General features: G+C 34.7%; 1 protein-coding gene across 2 annotated transcripts in view; it reads left to right on the top strand.

Annotated features, from left to right (window-relative positions):
• Window positions 1–24,969, top strand: part of LOC138693018 (discoidin domain-containing receptor 2-like) — a 1,708,097-nt gene that overhangs the window by 649,944 nt on the left and 1,033,184 nt on the right. For both annotated transcript variants that reach the window (XM_069816529.1, XM_069816528.1), the window contains exon 5: window positions 1,710–1,911. In XM_069816529.1, the coding sequence (XP_069672630.1) occupies window positions 1,773–1,911 (139 nt within the window). In that variant the 5' untranslated portion in view covers window positions 1,710–1,772. The remainder of the gene's footprint in view (window positions 1–1,709; window positions 1,912–24,969) is intronic.

Raw genomic sequence — 24,969 nt, 5'->3', positions numbered from 1 at the left:
TTAAGTAAGTAATCTTATAATAATTATTACTGTTGCCGTAAAATCTTTTACATATATTTGGTATTATAGCTCATCTAATTATTACGAATTATAATACTGATCTTTCTATTAATTTTCAATGAATGATAAAAAATCATACCCAACTCATGATCTATTACGAAATTTATCGTACATTCCACTACATTCACAAGCAACGAGCTTTTATTCAGTATCTCAACTAATTACACCCAATAGTAATTCTTTAACATAAACAACATTTTTAACGAGTAATCTTATAACAATAATAATTATCTGCGTCTCTATATAATAACTTGTCTATATTTGCATTTATTATTATCTCTTAATCTCTATTTTCAGGTGAAACAATTACGAAACACACAACATCAACTACGAAAACTATCTTGAACTTACGACAATTCCCAGCCATGATTACTCTAAATATTTTATTATCTTCATTATAAAATTTTAACCTTGGCTAATTTAATCACTGTATATCAACTGTAAAGTAGTCATCAACGTAAAACAACATCCACTGAAATGCCAACGGCCTCTCTAAGCGAAATAGTTACAAAACACAAGAACATTAACTACGCATACTATCTTGTAACTTACGACAACTTTCAGCCATGATTACTTTAAATATTTTATTATCATCATTTTAAATTTTAACATTGACAAATTTTAAACATTGTATATTAATTGTAACATGAGCTATATGTATAAAATAAAACATTCGTCCAGTCGAAGTTCAAATTCAAAGATTATCTCAATATTCATCCTGTTTCATGTTATATCTACATAAAGCTCATGAATTTCATGTACCATATGTATTGTTCTCTATTTTCCTTGTTATTTGCATAATATGTTATCATAGGTCCAGATAATATGTTTTGTTATATCTGAAGATGCCCTAAACGGCGAAAACGTTCATATATTGTTATTAAATAGCAAATAAACATTTGCAAGTTTATATGCCTTAAGATTGAAATTCATTAAATACTTATTAACACACCCTGTATGCCTGAATAACTTTTTTTTCGAACACATATCTTATTGTATGGTTTATCTGTAACAGATTTTGTATAAAACTTTTTTTTTGGTCAAATTAATATTTAAGTAGTTACGAGTAATATCCCATACATTTTGAACACCATGTATAAAAGATGACAGTCAATCTCATCCCTAAAAACATGCTTCATTATACAGCTTTGGCCGGAGAAATGTAGGAAGACCAGGACAACGTTAGAGATAGTCTTCCACGTATTACATAAGACCTAGACCCTGAAGTTGATGATTCTGATGATAATGATAATTGTTTACGTGAGAAAAATTGCAAGTAATTGATGACACGATAAAAAATTGAATGATTACCAAATGTGTGTAATGCACACGGACTAACATATGTCATTTTCATGAAATCTCCCAATTCATTTATGTGACATCCAATATTTTCTAATAAAAATAGTCTGTATTTTTCCAACAAGAAATTTTTTACAACGCGCAATAAAATACTTCGATTGATTTTATCTGATCGTGGGAATTAGCCTCTCAGGAGATGAATCGGTCGTCTCATCACTGGCGATCTCTTGTTTCCGCCTCGCTTCCCCCAAACCCTTCGTTCCCCCACCCTCTCCTCTTCCTACCGCTGACCACCCTCTGGAATGGAATCACATTTCAATACGCGGGGATCTTCTTTTGTGTGATTCCAGGTTCTTGGCGAGGCTTCCATCGCTTAATGGTTTGGCTCCACTGAATTCTCTGTCTCGTCCTCCATGTGGGTGGTGGCAGCCATGTTGAACCACCTTCTGGTTCCCCGTGGTTCAAATTGTGCCACACACGGCGGCTTGCTTCTCCTCGCCGCTGCTTTCCTGCTGCTGTTGGAAATTCCTCCAGCTGATGGCTTCGACATACGTGAGTACAAGCACAGCTTTCTATTTCTCTGAATAGTGATTGTGTTGACATGCTGAGCGGTTCTTACATTCGCATAAAGTTGTTTCTTATTGAGCTTTACAGAAGACTTTCATAAATACCCCATAACGCGTTATAACCATAAAGAACAATATTAATATTTATTAGAATATTAAAACGCCAGGCGACATTTTTTATCAACTTCGTATTAAGACAAAATAATTATTTTCTTAAACATTATCTATACGATTGTTTCGACTACCTAAATCAGGGATGGGCAGAATTATGCACTCTGTGCTTGCACGGTGTACTACGAGAGAAGTGTGCTTATTCAAGTTGCTTATTCAAGTTGCGGTACGTACTGTATGTTTCAAAAGAAAATGTTATTCTGTCTACCAAACTAAATAAGAACACAAAGTAATGAAACACTTCCTTAAACACAAAACAAAACATGTCTGTTCCACATTAATAATTCATATTTCTCAATTTCTCAAGATTTGGAGAAACTGTATTAGCACAAGCTAAGCGAAGAACTGCCGTTAGCCCATCATTTCTTGTTTGAGATTTGTTTATTTTCGTAATAGAAAATAACTGTTCACATCTATAAGTGGAACCAAATAAACACAAAACTTTCTCACACAGCTTATGCAGATTGGGAAAGCGTCCTCTTGGGAATCCGTCATAAAACTGCATAAGACTCGACCTTGAATCATATTTCGCTCGCATCTCTCGATCACATCGCAGGTTAATCAATTCACACTATAATGAAGGGGGGGCGTTATCAATAATCAGTTGGAATCAGAACATGTAGCAAAAATACGCAAGTCCATTTCCAGGCAATCTAAATCGTGGAACCTTGATGTAAATTCCTCTAATAGACCGGGTAGAATACATGCGTACATTTCGAAATTTTCATTGTTCAAAATTCTATGCGCTTAGATAAGGATGGGAAATGATATATTTCGCCCTTTTGCATTTGACGTATCCATAACAGCAATTTCTCCTTAAAAGCTGCAATTCTATCTGCAAATTGTGCATTAAGAATTTCTTTTCCCTGAAGTCCTAATTCAGCTCATTTAAAAGCTGTAAGATCTGTTATAGCTGCTGGCACACTACAGCGCTGCACTTGGAATTACCCGTGCGCACGGAGAGCAAATGCACTCAAACGCCCATCGCTGATCTAAATTATCAGGTATTACATCGCTTTATTTATTTTGGGTTGAAATTCAAACAACGCATAAAGAAATATTGAGTTTTTGTATTACGGCACAGAGGTCTGCATCGGACGTTTCCGCTCGGGCGCCAACTAGTTCATAGCATAATCCGATAGGTAGCGCACATGCATGATGGGTAAAATTGTCGCGAGCGATAAATTCTCGAACGATATAAGCCGAGCGTTAGACATTCGTTCTTGTTACAGTGATGAACTGTGTAGTAACATCATAGATGTTTATCATTTCAAAACTCTGCAGTGTTTACTAACCTCCGCATAGTACAACTACAAAACTTGCTTTAAAATGTAATATAAATGTTGTAGGTAAATGTCCCCCCCCCCCACACAGGAGTGATTTTGTTTTTGCCATATCTGATAGATGTTATTGGATGTAGATGTAATTATTATAAACGGAGAACACAATCACGATAATGCAAGGATCGTATCAAGTTTTCTAGTAATAATAATAATAATAATAATAATAATAATAATAATAATAATCTCTAATAAATTAGTGTATCAATCATTTTCGTCTAACAGTTGTGCAGAATGATTATTCGTTTTAATATATTTTCTGTGACGTTATCTATGTACTAATATTGTTATTAATCTACTGCTATATAAATAATATTTTGCAAAACGTTTCTACATTGTCGCAGTATATAGGCGGAACACTATGTATGGACCTATCATATTATATATGTGGTAAATCAAGTATTGAATAATTATTAATTAGCAATAATAACAGTATATCGAAGTTTTTCATACTATTTTATTTATAACTTCATGTTCCTGTTTTGGTACGTTCCATTAAACGTTTGTCATAAACGCAGAAAATAAAGCCTTATTTTTATCGTGTGAGCAAAACATATGTGTATCTTATCTGTCGCCTTCCATATAAGATAAGACATGTCAGTGAGATGACCTTGTACTGTGCTTCTATTTATTACGAGCGTATCACGACCGATCTTATCTCAATCGAGGGTGCGACATTCGACCGAGTTCAAGAGAGCGATTTAACTCCAATGCAGCACTGTTACGGTATTACCAATAAATTAGGATCGACTCTTTTCATATCTTGAATTCTCACGTGGTAATTGTTTTAGGGACTACATTTTAAAATCTGGACAAGACTTCGATAACTGATGATTTCTTATTCTGTTAAAATATCAGGCTTCCATTTCAAAACTTCCCAGTCTAAATAACTATTCATTCCAACTAAATTAAATTTAAACAAAAATTGATGTAGATTTTGTTACTCTGACAGTGGAAAATTGGGGAAGGGAAAACAATTTTGGATTTAAAAATATTCAAATCTATATATTTATTTATTTAATTTCTTTCTGCAACCACTACAGGTTGCCATCGACAAAGAGTACCATGATACAATAGAGTAAATGCCTTGAGTCTTAGTGATACATTGTTGGTAGAGTGAAAAATAACAATTTGAATTTATTGAAACACATGATGTTAAACGTTAAGGAGATGCGAATTAGTCATGGGCTATATGTATGATGACTGAAAATAGCTATTGAGCCTTTGAGTGCTGCAATTGTTAGATCTCTTAAAATATTTTTATGCAGGCCAAAATATTTACAGAAGTCGACTAGGAACCGGGGTATGGTCCCACGGGCTCCTATCATTAGTCCCGTAATGACGATGGATTCCAGGTGGTATTTGTCCTTATAAAAACTGATGGAAGGTTCATATATATTCCTTTTTTCCTCGTGTACTCCTGGCTGGTGTTCGTGCGATTCGAATCTCACAGTAGGGTCTGTGATGTAACCTTCAAGAGAAGGAGGTTTAAATGCAATTATGTCGATTCTTCGATTACTGCCCTCACTGGATATGCCGTGTACTTCTTCATATACTGAATAACCTTTGTTCCTTAAGGCAGTTGCTATTATAGATCTTACTGTATGATGCCGCGTATTTCGTAGAAGTTCACCGTATGGACAGGCCCCCAGGACATGGGCAAGGGGGGGCTTCAAACCCGCTAACCTCCCCTTTCCGCACGCCACTACTTAATATTAAACTTAAAATATAACAAAATAAATATTTAATTAGCTCTGTTTGTATTTAAGTGCTTTTAAAAACTTCTGTCGCTCCTTTTACAATTTTCAACATAATAATTTTATGTAGGATCACATATAACAATACATCCCAATAAAATCTATTGACTGAATAGCCCACGAAAGCAAATCACTGTATCAGTGAGTAAATACCATCGTTCGATATTTATGAGGCAGGACTGTCGTACTCACTGTTTGCATTATTAATTGATTGTCCCTTAATTCGGTTTACGTGTTTAATTTAACATTTAAACAGTTCGATTCGTAGGCCTAGCGGCTGATGCTAAGCACTACAGTCCAGTTATACTGGCGGGTTAGTATCATCTGATTTAAGAATCATTTTAATATAAAATTAACTCTTCTTCTTCAATAAAATATGTATAATAAAATTAGAGGATTATAACTTTGCAAATTGAATGTATCATTATCTTCATCATCATCAACTTCAAGGATTTGGACCATGTTGATCCGTTCTCACTCCATTCAAAAACTGGTCATTCCGTCGTCGTCTAGGGAGTCCATTTTATTGCTTTGTTAGTGCTCAATTCTCGGATCCATATAGGCAGGTCTATTAAAAGTGGCATTTATTTATTTATTTATTTATTTACTTAATTATTTATTTATTTATTTATTTATGTATTTATTTATTTATTTATTTATTCTGGTGTAGTTAAGGCCATCAGACCTTCTCTTCCACAACACCAGGAATACAAATACAATATGGCCATTACCTTATGACATTTTAATAGTATATTACAATATAACATTGGGAAGTGCTTTTTACAAAATCGAGAAGAAGTTTGAAAAACGGGCAAAGCGAGGTTTTCAATTTCCGAGATTTTGTAATGCACATCACAAACGTGTATTGTCCAGTATTTCTTGCACGATAGTAAAAATCTTAAAATACAGTACGTTCGTTACACTATGAACAGCTGACTGATGTTAGCAGTCTGGCCAACGTACAAACTTCACCATCAACTTCAATGTGAAGGAGTAAAAATGATTCAGCTACTTGTAATATTTCGTGTTCAATTGGAATAATTTTTATTTATTTTTGTTAAGTGAAGTTTGAATTTTTTAAGTAAAGTTCAGTACGTTTTAAATGTAGTGATTTGTTTCGTATAATATATATTAATTAATACTGCTTTTTTCGTATGAAATTTACATGCATTGTAACATGCATAGAAGGCAGTGATTTCCATTACAAGACTAGAACAGTTATTTGTAATATTTCAACATATTTATCTAGGTTGGCAAATCTGAATGCAGTAAAATCAAATTTCAATCGTGGCGGCTGTTTGTTGTATCAACGAGAAAACACATTATCGTGCAGAAAAGTGTATTACGGTTTTGTTTTGTTTAATAATGTTCTTTTTATGTTCCAAAAAATTGTCGGAATCTGTTTATCTTTATTTCTACATCATTGCTTTCTAAATATGATATAAGCAAACTGATTGTATAATATTATAATTCAAGACATAAACGAATATTGTACACCTGTATATTTGTTTCATCCTGACTAATAGAGTAGAACCTTCTTGAATAAATTATACATTTTAAACGTAGAAATGTCATAATTTTCAGAGCTACTGGACAGTCCTGCAAATATAGAGCAGGTTGCCGTTTTTTTATAACAGTGCAATACGGTAGAGTTATCAGCATAAATTCAACTTATAAGTAAGGTACAATAATACAATTAAAACGAAGCCTGATGTTGTGATGTATAGGGAGCGGATTTTTATGTGCTAAAAAATTTAAATATATTTATTTTTATGTGCTAAAAAGTATGAAAATATTTGCTAAAAATATATTTTTTTTTAATATGACAAAAATACCTTACTTAGCTTGGAAAAAAATGTTAGTAGGTACTCACCAACCACACTTGAGTGCTAGTAGTTGGCCGAGAATTGCAGTGAACAACAAAGATCATCTCCAAATTCTCCATTACAAATACAAGCCGATTATCTCTGAACAACGACTTATACTGTGAAAACGATCTTTCCACATCACAGGACGTCAGACGTGCCTATTTAAAGAGAGGAATGTCACAAACACAAACACCGTCAATTTCACCTACAGGCAAACCCTCTAATACTTGAGAAACTTTACACATTTTTTATATCCACTGGTTTTCCCAAACATATTCTGGAATTTGTGCCTTAGTACTTGTACTTCTGAATCTGGTAGCGTATCTAGTTTAATTTCCACGGCACCAACCTCCCTCTTTCAGACAACAGGTTTTTGGTGTCACAGAAAAAGCTTAAATTTGCTAATAGGAAAGCCAAATCGTTTTTAAGCAACTATCTTTCAGTACATCTTGAAGGATATCGATTGACGAAGCCCGATAACAGGAAATTACAACAAGATGTATTGCCTTACTTGATAGGCATGAGCGAGAGGCGAGAGATTTGTTTAAATTAAATAATATTTATACAGGAGCTCTTATCTGTTGTGTTTCACAAACAAAGCGTGGAATGAAATCATCTTCAGCAACAATAAACATTCCTAATTATGTGTTGCAAGATCTCTCCTTTTTGTCCATGTTAATTTATTCTCTAATAATAACACTGATATGCTGCCTAGCAGTTCTCAGAACTTGAGGCGGTACTATTACAAAAATGGATCACGGATACACCACACAGCGCTTAGAAACACGAAGCAACCAGGAATTCTTAAAAAGATAACGTACTTCTGAGTGATATAATTGATTTAGTTTTAAAATATTTAAAAGTTCTTGTAAAAAATTATTTAAGTAAAAAAACTCCAAGATTTATGTGTTTATAATAGATTTCCTGAAAATATGTATTTACTTAATTTTTTTTGTGAACATATGTGTTTTTATGTGAAATAAAATTCGGGTTTTAAACTTGAAACTTCTTGTTCGCAATTTTTAACTTTGTTAATTGTGTTTTATCACACGTAAAAAAATATTTAATTACATAGGAATCCACTCCTTAGTGATGTACAAGAACATTCATCGCAATCAAGATTTAGAAAGCTATGAAGCTCCATTTATATGGTGTAACTGCTTGTTGATTGGAAAATGGATATGAGACATGATTATTAATGTATGCCAATTAACTTCACCATAATACTCAGGTAATTTCTTCATAATAGATCTGTACTGTATTGATTAATTTTTATCGATATTTTGTCTCAAAATTACATTATTGCTAGATTAGGAACCGTTTGGTAGTTACTGGATAAAATGCGTAAAAATAGACAAAAATTCAGCTCTTGCCTTATTTAAGTATACATTTCAACAAGAAATGAATTAATCTCATTGCAACACAATGTGCTGCAAAATTCATGCGTTCAGTTTCAATATATAGCCCTTACGATTGCACTGACATCTATACCAAACGACGACTTGTTTCTAAGATGAATGTTCATTGCCTCAAAATAATTTGTTATACAACAATTTACCAGACACCGTGTTGATATTTCATCAATTACGGAGCATTTTTTCATCTAATTTGAATTGAATCTTAATATGTGGGTGGCAGAAATATTGATGTTCGAAATATATTCGATATATTTCGAATGGTTGGCTCCGGTATATATCACGTGTTGTTGTTTTATTATTGGTAAAACACTGGCGCCGTAATGGATTTAAATGAAAACACGATTTCACTCTTTGATTTAATTTTGGTTTATTTTTTTATTTCCATACGTGCCACGGGTTAATGCATTTCTGTTGTTAAGTGTGAACGATGGGAAGTCTAAAATAAACAAAGTATAAATACTCTTTTTTTTTTTTTTTTCGTTGCAATATCAGTTTCATCAGTTCAGGGATCTAGATTTATTGATTGTCAAAAATTTTTGACTTCAATCGAAAGCATGTTTTCTATCTTCTACACATTTAATGTAATACAGTTTTGTTCCCAATTATGAGAAAAGGAATATTAAAAATTATTAAATATTTCTATTCATTCGATCGACAGCTATATTTAGAACTATTTCGACACGTTTTAAATATATTTTAGACTTAAAATGGAACCATATGAAGAGTTCGCGGAAAAACGGTGAATGTCACATTTCTGTTAAGGATTAGATAATGATCTAATAGAGTCTATAACTGCAAGGTGTAGTGCTGTTTCTATAGAAAATAAAGGAAAGGATTACTGTATTCGTGGTGATAATTCTCCTTTTTACCATTTTTCATAAGAACAACATTAAATTTCGTAGTGATCCATTGAATTAGATAATGATCTAATTGAGTCTATAACTGCAAGATGTAGTGCTGTTTCTATAGAAAATAAAGGAAAGGATTAACTTATTGTATTCGTGGTGATAATTCTCCTTTTTACCATTTTTCATAAGAACAACATTAAATTTCGCCGTGATCCATTGAATTAGATAATGACATCAACCTTAAGAAAACGGTGACATTCATCGTTTTTTCCGCGAACTCTTCATGTGTTAGGGAGGAGATATTGATCTAAAAGTTTCACTAATTTGCGCCCTTAAAGGGATTCCTGGACGTGTTATTACTATTTATTTGAGATTCTAGTCTGAATGCGAACTCATTTAAGAAACTTAGGACATTTTGCGGGTGTGAAAGTTAAAGGTAGAGGAAGCCAATCAAGATGAAATAGTAATGAAAATAAATTAACTGTCCCTTTAGTAATATAATGCAAGTTCAAATGGTGATATTCAATTTTTATTAACAGGCCTACTCACTATAATTAAAAATGTTGAAAATATTAACCTCTGATGTTAACACATTTTGACGCCTCTTTAAGGAATTCTCGCGCCTAAGTTGCTCTAATATTATTGTAAGAAATCCCCTGTGAATGATTTCACTTCGTTCGTGTAGGTATGTGTAGCTTTTACAAATCTGACTTTTCAGGTGAAGCTGACTTGAATAATTTCAAGAGAAACATTGTTCCATGGCCGGGTGTGGAACCTGGGATTTTTGGTTACGCGCGTCAACGCTCTACCGACTGAGCTAACCAGGAACTATATCAGACCCCGGCTCAATTTTCCCCTTGTATCTACATGCAAGTAGGTTGACATCGTCAGAGTCTACCATAGAGTGTATACTTGCTGTGTGAGACTTAAATTGTGGTTTTTTGTTATCGAAGCAGTAACGCGTTTTATACAAAACTCTGGCTTTCAGGTATAGCTCCCTGTAAAGCTGACTTGAATAATTAAAAGGGAAAAATTATTCCAAGGCCGGGCATCGAACCCGGGACCTTTGGCGTAGCTTTAACGGGAGCAATACCTTAAAAGCTAGATTTGTATAATACGTGTTACTGTTTCGATAAAAGAAAACCACAAATTTAAGTCACACAGAGCTTGGCGTGCACTCAATGCTGGTCTCTGACGATTTGTCAACTCACTTGAAGTACGTGGATAAAACGGGGAAATTGAGCCGGGGTCTGGTATATTTCCTTTTAGCTAAGTCGGTAGAGCGTTGGCGCGCTTAACCAAGGTCCCGGATTCGATATCCGCCTCGGAACAATTTTTATTTTCAAATTATTCATGTATGGCTATGTTCTTTACACACTATTCTTTACAGTGTTTCGCCCTAAAGGAAAATAATGATCGGTTTGGGATCGGATCATTGAGGGAGCTACGATTTCTACTTATTATCTAGTCTCCATGTTTATTTGTTTATTTATTTATTTATTTACTTGTTTGTGATTTATTGTTTACTAGTTTATTTCTTCTTTTGTTTGTTTATTTATTTCCTATTTTTATTTATTTATTTATTTACCTATTCACTCACTCACTCACTCACTCATTATTGCGGAGTTCAATTCTGCAGGAAGACATGCGAAAACTCATATTAAGACTTTGAGCTTCCATCGACTTCAATGATGAGCAAGTTAACCACTACTAGAAAAGCGATAAGTAGGATGTTTTCAAATGTGACTTGAAATATTTCACTGAACAAGTAAATACATTTAAATTTTTAGGAACATCAATATCATATATTAAAGAGGTAGATATTGGAAATAAAGTTGAAATATTTTCAAAAATATGCGGAACAATTAAAAGAACTTTAAAAAATAAAGTAAGAAAAGATACGATGATAAAATTTTATAAAACTATGGCAGTTCCTGCAGCTCTATATAGTAGTGAAACATGGACAATGACAAGTAGAGATAAAAGTAGACTACAGGCAGCAGAAATGAGGTTTTTAAGATCAGTTCTGGGAGTCACTAAAAGGGACAGAATCAGAAATGAAGACATAAGAAATCAAGTACAGATTTTTAGCCTAAATGAAGGAATAGACCATCATAGACAAAAATGGCTAGATCACGTAGACAGAATGGATGAGAGAAGATACCGAAAGAAAATATTAAATTATATACCAGAAGGGAAACGAAACATAGGAAGACCAAAAAAACGATGGAAAGACCAATGAACTAATAATTTGGAGCGCGCAACAAGCCTTTGTAGGGCTTAATGCATGAAGAAGAAGAAGAAGAAGAAGAAGAAGAAGAAGAAGAAGAATATTTCACAGGTTTCATAGTGGTGATAAAGTAAGCAGTAAGATTTTGTTAAGTATTTATTTCTTACCAAACGTTTTGCCCTTATTTCGTGGTCACTCAGTATTGTAGGATTTCAACTCCAAGTGTTTTGTAGCTCTAAATGCAGAATTTTTGTGAAAATTCCTTTTCATTTAACAAGTTAGCGTATTGATTTTCTTTGAAAGCGTTGGAATGCTACTGTCACATCTTATGAACTGCCATTACTCAGTGTAGGTACTTTCTTTTCCTCACATCTGCGTACAGTTTGAAAGCTCGGTTTGCTTGTTCGTTCATTTTCAACGCGAACTACTTGGCAGCTCAGTCATTCGCTGAAATATATTTTCATTTTTGGTGTGAAATATCCAGATAATTTGGTCTGGAGTATCCATACTCAGCGACAGAATTCTTTGCTTCTCCATAAACCCATGCAACGGGATCCCTACTTTTGCATTTCGGCCGGGTTTGAACTCGTGAACCTGAAGCTTCTGCATCAAATGTGACGTGCCAAGGACTGCAAGTACAAAGTTACAGTTACAGTACAGGGTCTCTGTGACAGATGAACACAGGTGTATATTTTAGGTTGGCGAATGTCAACAAGTTGCGTAGTGGTTGTTGGATGAGTTCATTGAAGGGTAGTTGGTCATAAACGGGTCAGAAACTTTAAGTTTTTATTTACATATATAAAGGAGCTTTCTCTAGCACGTAAGTAACAGATATAAATGACACTCGAGAGGAAATTAAACGCAGAATAAATATGGCAAATGCCTGCTGTTATTCGGCTGGGCTGAGAAGCTTTTGTTATGCAGTAAGCTTAAAAAAAAACTGAAAGTTAGAATGTATTACCGATTGTTCTGTATGTTCACGAAACTTGGACCCTCACCTTGAGAGAGGAACGGGAGTTAAGGGTGTTCGAAAATAAGGTGATTAGGAAAATATTTATAGCTAAGAGAGATTAAGTTAGGCTACAGGAGAATGAAGAAAGTTACACAACGCAAAACTGCTGCACGCATTGTATTTTTCACCTAACGTAATTCATTCATTCATTCATATTGTTCTGTCCGACGGTAGGTCTTTCACTGCAAACCCAGCATTCTCCAATCCTTCGTATTTTCTGCCTTCCTCTTAGTCTCCGCATATATCTCGCGCTTGTGGAATACCCTACCCAGTGACAGAGACTGTCGGAATTTAGTAGCGTTCAAAAGCAAACTTATTAAGCATTTTCTTACTGGGTAGAGTAGGTTTAATTTGTACTTAATCAATAAAAGAAATGATTCTCTCTTCTTAACTTTTACAATAAACTGTCTAGCTTTTATTAGTCAGTTAATCTTTTAGTACTTTGATTTTTATTGTATTTGTAAATTTTATATTAACTGTAATTATAATTGTAATTGTATTCTTAATTTTGTAGTTGTAATCCCCTGGTAGAGGGGGAGAGAAGGCCTGATGGCCTTATCTCTACCAGGTTAAATAAATAAAATAAAAATAAAATAAATAAATATCCATATATCTTAATGTCGTCTATCATCTGATATCTTCTTCTGCCCCGAACTCTTCTCCCGTTCACCATTCTTTCTAGTGCATTCTTCAGTAGGCAGTTTCTTCTCAACCAGTGATCCAGCCAATTCCTTTTCCTCTTCCTGATCATTTTCAGCATCATTCTTTCTTCATCCACTCTTTCCAACACAGCTTCATTTTTTATTCTGTTTGTCCACTTCACACGCTCCATTCTTCTCCGTATCTACATTTTAAATACTTCTAGTTGCTTCTCTTCACTTCGTCGTAACGTCCATGTTCCTGCCTCATATAATTCTACACTCCACATAAAGCATTTCACTAGTCTCTTCCTTAGTTCTTTTTCCAGAGGTCCGCAGAAAATGCTCCTTTTTCTATTAAAAGCTTCCATCCTCCTTTTTACTTCCTGGCAGCAGCTCATGTTACTGCTTATGTAACATAATTAGGAAAATTAAATCCAGTCGTTTGAGATAGCATGTGGCACGTATGGGTGCATCCAGAAATGCGTGTAGAGTGTTGGTTGGAACACTGAGGGGAAAAGACCTTTGGGGAGGCCGAGACGTAGATAGGAGGATAATATTAAAATGTATTTGAGGGAGGTGGGATATGATGAAAGGGACTGGATTAATCTTACTCAGGACAGGGATCGATGGTAGGCTTATGTGAGGATGACAATGAACCACCGGATTCTCTAAAAGCCCTTTGTAATGTTTTTATCGTTCCAGCCAAGTTTCTCCAAAATTTAACCGTTTGTAATGATGGCTACAACATATTGAATATATGGGAAATATGCCGGGACCGCTCAAATTTCTCGTTTCTACAGGATTTATCATTCTATCGGTTTCCTTTGTATGGAAGTTCGAGTGTATTATATTAGACTCTACGTATGACAGTATGGGAAAAATTTGAGGCTTTTGTGGGATATCTTCATGACTATTACATTATATTTGCAAATAGTGCATTTGTCCAGTTGTACCCAATATGAAAATCTTATATTATATCTAGGCCTAGATCTACAAAAATTAAAATCTTTAACAGTAATGTGAAATCAGTCTTATTATATGGCTGTGAGACATGGAAAACAAGTAAAATTATACAAAATAAACTGCAAACATTTGTTAATAGATGTTTACGAAGAATTTTAAAAATTAGATGGCCAGATATAATCACAAACTCAGAACTATGGAAGATAACAAATCGGAAATAAATCACAATAGAAAACAAAAGACGAAAGTGGAATTGGATAGGGCACACAATCAGGAAAGAAGATGGAGCAGTAGAAAGAATGGCTTTGGATTGGAACCCCCAGGGTAGTAGAACAAGAGGAAGGCCAAAAAATACTTGGAGGGGAAAACATGGAGAGAAGTGAAGAAGTTGGCTACAAATAGGGTCCGATGGAGGCACTTTGTGAATGCCCTATGCTCCTCATGAGGAGATACAGGAGTTTGATTGAATGATTGCTTATATTATATTAGATCACTATCATTGAAAAGTGAACACTTTATTTTTAAGTTACAGGAATACCAGTCAACGGGAATAAATTGTGTCTTCGCCCACAGTAAGAATGTTTTCTAACATTATGTGTAGTGCTAACTACAACTTGAGCATTCTTTCATTTATTTCTTTTGCTCCTCCCCCCTCCTCGAAGCTAAAATTATGTACGATCTCCAGACACATTTCCCCTAATAGCTGTTCGCGCATGGAAGCGGCCAATCTAAAAAATTACACCTATACGTGCTTTGCCCGACGGAGAATGGAATGTGGTTGCTCGGGACTAAAACCCCGTAGCGAAGGACTCTCTTTCGTACGAAATTCCATCCTAATTAAATGCCCAGAATCTCTATGAAATTTCAGGAATTACGTGTATCTTGTTTTAATCGATTTGCCAAATTGTACAATATCTGCCTTCAGATTTAATGGCAGAAAGCGAGACTAGAATTGGCGACTGTGTTATCGACATTGCTATCAAAGGCATTCCCCTCGAAAATACATAAAATATCTACGTTTATTTAATTATCCTTTACAACGTGAGCTTTTGTTCTCTACACGTCAATTCCGGCTCGTCAGCGTTACAGAAGCAAACTGTCTGCACTTCTCATCCCACGGCCTGTATTGAAAAATTGAATTTCGAATGCCAAGCATATAATTCGATTTCACTAGGCGTATGCAAGAGTATTGGAGATCGTGGAGCGATATTCAATACAAAGCTCGTTTCAGTTACAACAAAAATATCAGTTTTGGTTTAGAGTGGCTTATTTCTTTCAAGTTAGAGACCGCAGGTACTGCTTTATGCCTAGTAACCGGGGGCAGTAATAGATTCCGAGTCAGTGCATAACATCACGCTCCCATTCCACGTATTAGGGCTCAGAACGGTGAAGTGAAAGTTGCTGAAGTGAAAACTTCATCACTTGCATTCAGAAAGTCTCGTAGTATCAGGGCTAGCCAAACGTTCATCATTTGGGAATGAATTTTTAGCTGCTTTATACCGCAGGATGATTTTAAAAGTTTTTTAAGAAATGCTAGACGGTGAACGATATGGCTATTTTGAACAGAAAGTATACATTATTTCCAGAATAACGCTCAAAATAATCAGGAAGAGAAAAATAAATTGAATGGGCCACTGCCTAAGAAGAAACTGTCTACTTAAGGATGCACTAGAAAGAATAGTGAAGGGGAGAAAAGTTTGGGGCAGAAGAAGATATTAGATCAGCGTTTCTCAAACTATGGTCCGCGGACCACCTGTGGTCCTCGAGATCTGCCCTTGTGGTCCTTCGAAAACGGCAGAAGAAAAAATAAAATCCAAACGAATTGTGTATCGCCCTATAGCTGAAAATCTAGAGTTTGGAAATGTCACATGGCAATAGTCTTTCACTTTTTCTCTCAGTGCTGACATTTTATGAAATTTATTACCCTACCCATCTACTGACTTCCCACTCTATTCTCAACAACAAAAGAGGGATTTAAAGCACTATGAACGTGGTGATTCTCGCCATATTTTCCCTGCACATCTGGCACCGCCCCTGTAACCTAGCCAAGGACCACCTAAATTCATAAAAGAGGACCGAACCTTTTTATGTATTTATGACTTTCTTAATAGTTTTACCGACACCCAGTCTGCACATTGAAATGATCATGTACTGTACGTCGTACACCAATAATATAACTCTGAGGTTACAACTTGAAACTTATTTTCCAAGTAAATCAGACGAATTTTCATGGGTTCGTGATCACTTTCATTGCGATATTGAAACTAACAAACTTTCATTGAGTTAAAGAGAACAGTTAATTGAACTCTCGAATGAGACCGGACTTAAAATGAAATTCCAAGCAGAAGGTATGGTTAATTTCTGGACCGCATCACAAGTGAAAAGAGAATACAGTGAACTGTACAATGGTGCTTTAGAGATTATAATTCAGTTCGTTTCTACGTATCTGTATGAAAAAGGGTTTTCATCACTAACTCTACATATAATTTATTTCAAGAAATAGTCTGCCCAGGCATCCTGGGTTGCCAAAAACACAGAATAACACACATATTAGAATAGTAATGATTACAGTAAGATAGATGAGCCAAATTCAAATGTGAACTAGGAGCTTAAGTTTAAGAAATAATAAATTTGTACATATATTTGTAACAATCACACACTAACGAATAGAAAAGGGGGGGGGGGTATTATGATATTCCGTATAAATGATTTTTCAGAATCGCCACAGACCCTTTAATGGTTGAAGTAATTATTTTTGGAATGATGTCATGGATTCCAAATGTTTTGATAGTGTTTACAGTTGATCGTGGGATGGTGCCCCTCGCTCCGATCATTAAACCATGTACTTCCCAGGTGCCTTCCATCTGATATTTTTCTCGAAAATACGGAATAGTAGGCTCATAAATTTGTTGTTTTTCTTTGTTGACCTCGGATGGTTGGGTCTGGCTCATCTCAAATCTAACAGTTGGGTCCAGTATAAAGCCTTTACTATTAGTCTTGTCCAGAGCCACGATGTCCGCTCTTCTAATTCCACCGCCTTCAGACGCAACGCAGTGCACCTCTTCATGGACCTCGAAGGATTTGTTTCTAAGGGCTTGTGCTACCGAAATCGACTCGATGTATGTGACGATCTCCGACTTAAGCTTACTACCATAGTCCAAATATGAAACAACTGTGCAAGAGTCGGCAGGCTCATCCATCTCATTAAGTTGAGTACAAACATTTGTTTTATTTTTAGTTAATAAGTTAAAGATTATCCAAACTCTACAAGCCTAAAGAAATAAAAATGAATTTACTTCTATTAACATCAGCTTAATTAGCTAATTTTAATTGATTAATTATATTTTAAAATATAAGTATATTGATATTAAAATATACTACAAAAGTAATAAATTTGCTTTCGAAGGGAACAAGAGTAAGGTGGTCCGCGGAACTGTTTTGTCTTAAAAAAGTGGTCCCCACTTCAAAAAAGTTTGAGAAACGCTGTATTAGATGATAGAAAACATTAAGATACATGGATCATATGCAAAAACTAAAGAGGAAGGCAGAAAATAAGAAAGCTTGGAGAATGCTGATTTTGCGGCGAAAGACCTGACTTTGGGCAGAACGTTATGGACGAATGATTGCTTTGAGGACTGTTAAAAAATTTCAATATGATGAACAAGAATATATTTGTAGTATGTTAATAAAACTGTAAGTTTTTCTCATACTTTCATTTTGATAAGTCATTAAGAGTGAAAATTCGTAAAATAATACATTACAGATTTCTTATCATTAGACTTATCGAATCTAAAAACCTCAATATGAATTCGAAAACAAAGATCTTTTAAGCTTTAAGTGTTACATTTTTCACCAGTTTTGCTAATTGGGAGAGCGCTCTGATTAATTTGTAGTAAGCGGAGTACTAAATTAAAACTACGATTATGTTTAACCACATCAAAAACATATCGAAGTTCTGACTTTTTAACGTGTTCATCATGTTCGAGTATATTTGAAAAAGTTTAATTACTTTTCAAACGTTTTAAAATAATTGTTCTGTATTCTTTTTTTTTAACTTTTGATAAACCGTTCACTTTTTCTAGCTACAAGTTTATTTTCACTTGCTTTACATTTAGTCTTACAAACGTTTTCATCTTGCATAACCAAACATTCTAATCTCGTTCCGGTAACCAGAGAAATCGAAATGTCTGGCCACGCCAAGATTTTTTACTTTTAAGTATTTCACGAAGCACTTCTCTTTTCTTCTTCGGAGATAATGGCCCTGATTTGTCGCAGGAAAAATTAATACATCTTAAAAAGAGTAAACTTAACAGGATTAGAGAACACTGTTTTAGTCACATGCACTTCAAAGGAAAGTTGAACTAACACGGACGACCACAAGATACATGTACTGCAATGACGCAACAACAGAATCTGAAGTGAGGAAATGTAATCAGGAATTACACAATCCCTAAGGTAAATTAGGGTCTGTTGGACAGTCGGGCATGTTGGACACTTTGTACTTTAACGTGTTACGTCGCCACTTGTGGGCACCGCATTCTGCTAGAAGTCAATGACTGAAGTAGCCCCACTCGTGACTACTTCAGTCATTGACTTCTAGCAGAATGTGGTGCCCACAAGTGGCGAGGTAACACGTTAAAGTACAAAGTGTCCAACATGCCCGACTGTCCAACAGACCCTAATTTACCCTACTAGAAAAAAAATAATAACAGAAGTGTAAAAAAAGAACTACACAGTTTGGCCAATTATAGAAAATCCCTCAATCCTACCAGGGTTAAACATCCCTGCGGTAGATGGTTTACCCTACACTTGGCAATACTGATCAGGTAGTTTCGGTAGAATATGAATGTCAGGAATTCTGCAGTATAAATCGTCAGAAAATAAATTTGAATGGGTATAAAACTTACAGGAATCCAACTTTTATTTGATTAAGATTTACAAAGTGCACCGCTGTGGTGTCATGGTATCATGTTCGCTCCTGACCCAGTGGCCCGGCGTTCGATTCCCAGCTTGGGAGTAGTTGCCTGCGTGAGATTTTTTCGGGTTTTTCCCTCACTCCTACGGATGAATATCAGGTAACTTTATCAGACGTATAGAACCTCATCCATTCTCGCCACTTCCTCCCCCCCATCATCCTTTCCTTATCATTCCTGTTGTCTTCCTTGGTTTTCAGATCGCGCCTGCGGCGGCCCTCCGAAGCTCCTGACGCTCTTGGCCGGCATCCATGGATATGCCGAAGCATGGTAGTTGGTAACCCAGCAGCGGAACCCACTCCCCTCCCGACGGGAGGGATGATCTACAACTTAAACCGTTGGCGATACGGGGGGGATGGCGTACACCTCAGATCGTTTGAGTGGGGAATGTGGGGGTGGAATGGTATACGGATTTAGAGGGATGGTGGGACTGGTGATTAGGGTGTTGGGGGGTTAGGTCGATTCGGCGTGGGTGCTGTCGTTGCTACAACTCATCCCAGGGACTCTCAATAGATCTTAGGTCGCGATGCATAGGGATGTTCCCCTACCGGCCTCAGAGATGGAGAGAGAGAAGTTTACAAAATCATATAACGAATGAAATGCCTTTTTAGGATACTCAAATAGAGCTTTCAGCTGGTTATCAGTGTCATAATTGACGTGAATGGTAATTTGGGTGTAAATGTAAGATATCAAATGGGAATTTAGCTAGAAATTCCAGACCTGTGACAAGAATTTTTGCTACTTTTTTTTTTTTTTTTTTTTTTTTTTTTTTGGTAAAGAAGCGCAAATACACTTTTCTGCTTTCTTGACTTAGCAACACTGAATTTGTACAGAAGTATCAAGTGTGGGTAATTTTTTAAAAGCTCTTAATGAGCTTTATTCAAAAATAAAAAAATATATATATTGGGTGTTCCATTTAAAATAAGAGAGTTGGAGTTACTTCCGGTTAAACTGGAAGTAGAAAAATCTCGGTAATACCATTATTGAGTTCTTAGTATATGGTTATCCCCACATACCAAGTTTCATGTCACTGAACCGTATGCTTCAAAAGTTATTTAGGTGGTGCGTTTATTATTTTAATATTCGATACACTTTTCTGTTTTCTTGACTTAGCAACACTGAATTTGTACAGAAGTATCAAGTGTGTGTAATTTTGGAAAGCTCTAAATGGGCTTTATTCAAAAATTAAAAAATTATATTGGGTATTACATTTAAAATAAGAGAGTTGGAGTTACTTCCGGTTAAACCGGAAGTAAAAAAAACTCGGTAATAACATTATTGAGTTCTTAGCATATGCTTAGCCTCACATACCAAGTTTCATATCACTGAACCGTATGCTTCAAAAGTTATTTAGGTAGTGCTTTTATTATTTTAATATTCGATACACTTTTCTGTTTTCTCGACTTAGCAACACTGAATTTGGTACAGAAGTATGAAGTGTGTGTAATTTTTGAAAAGCTCTTAATGAACTTTATTCAAAAATAAAAAAAATATATATAAGAGAGTTGGAGTTACTTCCGATTAAACCGGAAGTAGAAAAAACTCGGTAATAACATTATTGAGTTCTTAGCATATGGTTATCCCCACATACCAAGTTTCATGTCACTGAACCGTATGCTTCAAAAGTTATTTAGGTGGAGCGGGAATTTTAACTAACCCTGTATACAGGGGCTCTAGTTTATTGCACATGCGCTGTGTTGTAAGTGAAACTTAGACAATGAGGGATTTCCAAATTTTAATTTCGTATCTGTACATGTCCCTACTTGTAAGTTCTGCCAGGCTGTAAGAGTTCAGAAAGTCTTAGCTCTTATAATTAACAAAGGAGAGAAAATACAGTTATTGTCAAGGCACTGAAACTGGTCGCCAGATGAGATGGATGAGGTCGATCTGAATTCTTTATACAGCTTGGGATGCAGGGTTCGTTTATTATCTAGGCGCATGTAATTAAGAAATGTGTGAAGTGATGACGGCCAATTATGTACAATCTAGACGGGGCTATGAGTGCCGCATGAATTAATAACAGGCAAGATCTATTAAGGTGTAGATGTCATCAATTGAACTGTGGTTTGAGAGAACAGCTTTTAGTGGAATGGTCAATTTTAATATCCCCATCACATATGATAATTAATTGAACTAATCTGTACTGAGCAATATACATGAGGGTTAATATTTGCTTATGAATTGCAATAAATTAACAATTATTATTTGCTCTAAACAATAACTGATGTAATGAAATTTAATGAGCATGTTTGCAGTAAGAATTAAAATAAACATTTTAAAACAAAATGGTTTCAAGTGATAACAACGCATCATCGTAGTAGCTTGATGTAGCTCATTTAACAACTTTTTGGTTTTGTTAAATCTGGGGTTATGCAAACCACATATCACATTCTAAATCTCCAAAATTGAATTAAAACTAAGTTTTACATTAAAATAAAACCACCGTTTTATTCACGAAAGAAACAAATAATATATTTTATCTATCTGCCTGTAATAACAGGTGACAACTAGAGTCAAGAATATTAGCACATGTTAAAAAAAATAGTTCATTTTCTTTTCTTTGAGTTGTATTTGTAATATGTGGAACAGATTGTATATATCTTTTTTAAAAATACAAATTGTTGTTCAATATATGACGGAAATACTTTATTATTTGTACAATAATCCTGTGTAGGATTTTTTTTTTTTCAGGAGCTTATGTGCTTCGCCATATTTATGTAATGGCATCTATACTCATTTGTTTTTTATGTTGTGCATCGTGACAGAAACCACCCAGCCATTCGGGATGTAGCCAATTCCAACAATAAAGATGACGTATTAATTAAAATAAATGAATGTCGTGTTATATATTTTGATGCTTCTTTATTTCACCGATTAACATAAAAAAAAAGAAAGTAAATTTGATGGGCCTTTTTTTTTTCGTTGTTAACTCTGTAGCCTCTATTAGATGCTTTATGGTTTTGCTAACAGATGGAGTTACTTGTCAACAATGTGACGCTGAAACGTGTGTTCAGGTTACTGCCCAGCGACAGTCCTGATGTATTTTATATTCTGATGATTGGTTAATTAATATTAACCCGGCACACTCACAATCACACAAATTTCCAGACTCTAGACACCCAGGTAATTTTTCTTCTTCAAGAAAAATTCACCGAGTGCTGAGATCGGGAATCGAATCCGGAACCTCCATATCTGTAAGCTGACCAACAGACCACGGAGGCAGTCATAGATGGGCTTTGTAAAATAATTTTTAACATGTGAAAGCTTAACGAAATATTAAATGTAATTCTTCTTCTTCTTCTTCTTCACTTCATGGATTAGGACTCAGGCTTATTCAGGTGTTACAGCAAATCTTTCCATCTCTTCTTTGGTCGTCCGATATTTCTCTTGCTTATAGGAATATATGTATGCATTATTTATATTCTTATAAGCAAAAGAGATATCAAAAGACCAAAGATGAGCTGGAAACATATGCTGTAATTTCAATTTAAACAAAAATTATTATCCGTAAACAAATGAGGGTGATGAATAAATGTGAGCAGTATCAAGACAGAAACAGTTAATTTAATGTAAGTTCAATCTTGAAATACTTAATTGTAGTACGGTATTGCTGTCCAAATAAATAAATATTATTATTATTATTATTATTATTATTATTATTATTATTATTATTATTATTATTACAATTTTAAACAATTCATATGTGAATCATTTCGACTACCAATTTCTTTATTGTCTCGAACCTAAGCCTCATGGAATGAGGAAGTGATTATAAAGTAGTCAAATAGAAGGCTTTGCCTTGTTCAATTTATATGCGGGGAATATGAAGAAAGAAGTGGAAAAAGGTCCAAACATTTATTTCAAATCCCAAACATCCTTACAATCCCAACCATACTCACAATGACAATCAAGAACAGCCTAGAAGATCCACGGAATTATTAGAATTCTATTAATCTCTTGCCACTTTTTTTTTCATAGAACCTTAGACCACTGTTGCTCACACTGAATGACAACTTTAATTCGAGTCTGTAATTGAGCAAATTGCCATCGTTGTGTTTTGTCATTAATAATAATCATATGATTTATTATGTAATCAATAGTTGCTACGCAATGTGTGTGTCGTAATTATTCAAATTAATTGAGCAAATTATTAAACATAAATAAATGTAAACAGGCATATAATGTCAGTGTTCTATTGTTTCCTTCAGAGTCAATACGCAGGACTTCTGAGTGATTTTAAATTAAAAGTTTTAATTCAATATAAACTAGTGGCTTGTGCAGCAAATACTGCTGCAAACTAAGTTCGTTAGAGGTTCATATAAAAATGTTTCAGATTTATTTTCAATGAAGAATACTTGTCTTTTTGATAGTTATTTGCTTCCATAATAATGAAACATACTCCCTCTGAACGGATATTTTTAGGCCAAATACTTTTCCTTGAACCTGTCCAACTTCAGTTTTTGAGTTTCAACGCGAAAACGCAAGTATCAATGTCAGGACGATAGCAGTAGCTATTTCAGGTCATTGTGGATTGTAGGCAAAAGTTAAAAAAAAATGTCAGGTTTGCTAAGCTTTCGAACAATAGCATTTTCGTATAGCTGCTGCATGTAGAACTTGAAATGTAGAGCGTAAAATCATTTTATCCTACTAAGAGATCTTGCTGAAATGATCTGGAGACTAGAAAATTTTCTAGGCCTCTTATTTTATCAGTAAGTAATACCTTTTGATCTTTCCTTAGGAACTGTAATTTTTGCGCTCTCTCGAGCAATACTGAAGACAATGACACATATCAATATCTACACTACACCGCCATTAAGTATATGAAAAGGACCCAACCCCACTGGGTTAATAAGTATAAAAATATTTGATTTTTAATAACAATATTATTATCTTACTTAAGTTTTGTAGTTATATATAGCAGCCACTCAGTAAATTATAGAAATGAAGATCTAAATTAAGATATTCTCTACATTTACTTACATAACCTCAAAACGTTTCACTTTCATGTCATCAATATAGCATCAATATTATGTACAATTAATGAAAAATAGATGCATCATGATATTAACTACAATAATATTTAATTTCTAATGGTAATAATGTCATCAAACCACCTCAAGTTTCGTAGATTTGAATATCCAATACACAGCTGTACTCAGAAAATTATGCACTGCAGAATCAGTTTTTAATAACAAATTGAATTGAGCTCTAAATATATCGGCAATCTGCAGGTCATGGCCTTCGTGTAATAGCCTATTGTTTATTGTAGTGTGTGTTTTGTTCTGAAATTCAATCAAGTCGGCCGTGATTCGATAAAATTAGTTCTCAAAACTGACAACAGATGGATTTTTGAAAATAGGAAAATTATGTAGGAAAATTGACATTTCACTGAAAACTACTACTTTTCCAAAAAACTTTAGGTTCCAAGCTTCAAAATGAGGGGCCATTTATTAAAATCCGTTCAGCCGTTTTCCCGTAATTTCCATTACCAGTTCAAATTATATATATAGATTTTGCAGTTATCTTTGCTTCTAGTAATTGTACGATACTTTTTACAACATTAAAATACTGAAACCATTGGGTTCTAAGCCTTAAGGAGACCCTAAGTTGTACTTTCTACTAAAAACTGAACCGTATTAAATCAGGATATTTGGAGTGACACGTAGTATAATGGCGTTTTACATTGGATTTGGAAAGATACGTAATATCTTGCGGCAAATGAGGCATTTAATATTTCTGTCATACTCTGAAACTAAAATTGTTCCTCCCATCGAAAATGGAAGTTGCCTTTCTTCACAACCGGCACGGAATAACACGACTTCG

This window comes from Periplaneta americana, chromosome 17 (genome assembly GCF_040183065.1).
Source record: "Periplaneta americana isolate PAMFEO1 chromosome 17, P.americana_PAMFEO1_priV1, whole genome shotgun sequence".
NCBI lineage: Eukaryota > Metazoa > Arthropoda > Insecta > Blattodea > Blattidae > Periplaneta > Periplaneta americana.
Note: the sequence above shows the minus strand (reverse complement) of the source record. Positions and strands in the feature narration are given on the sequence as shown.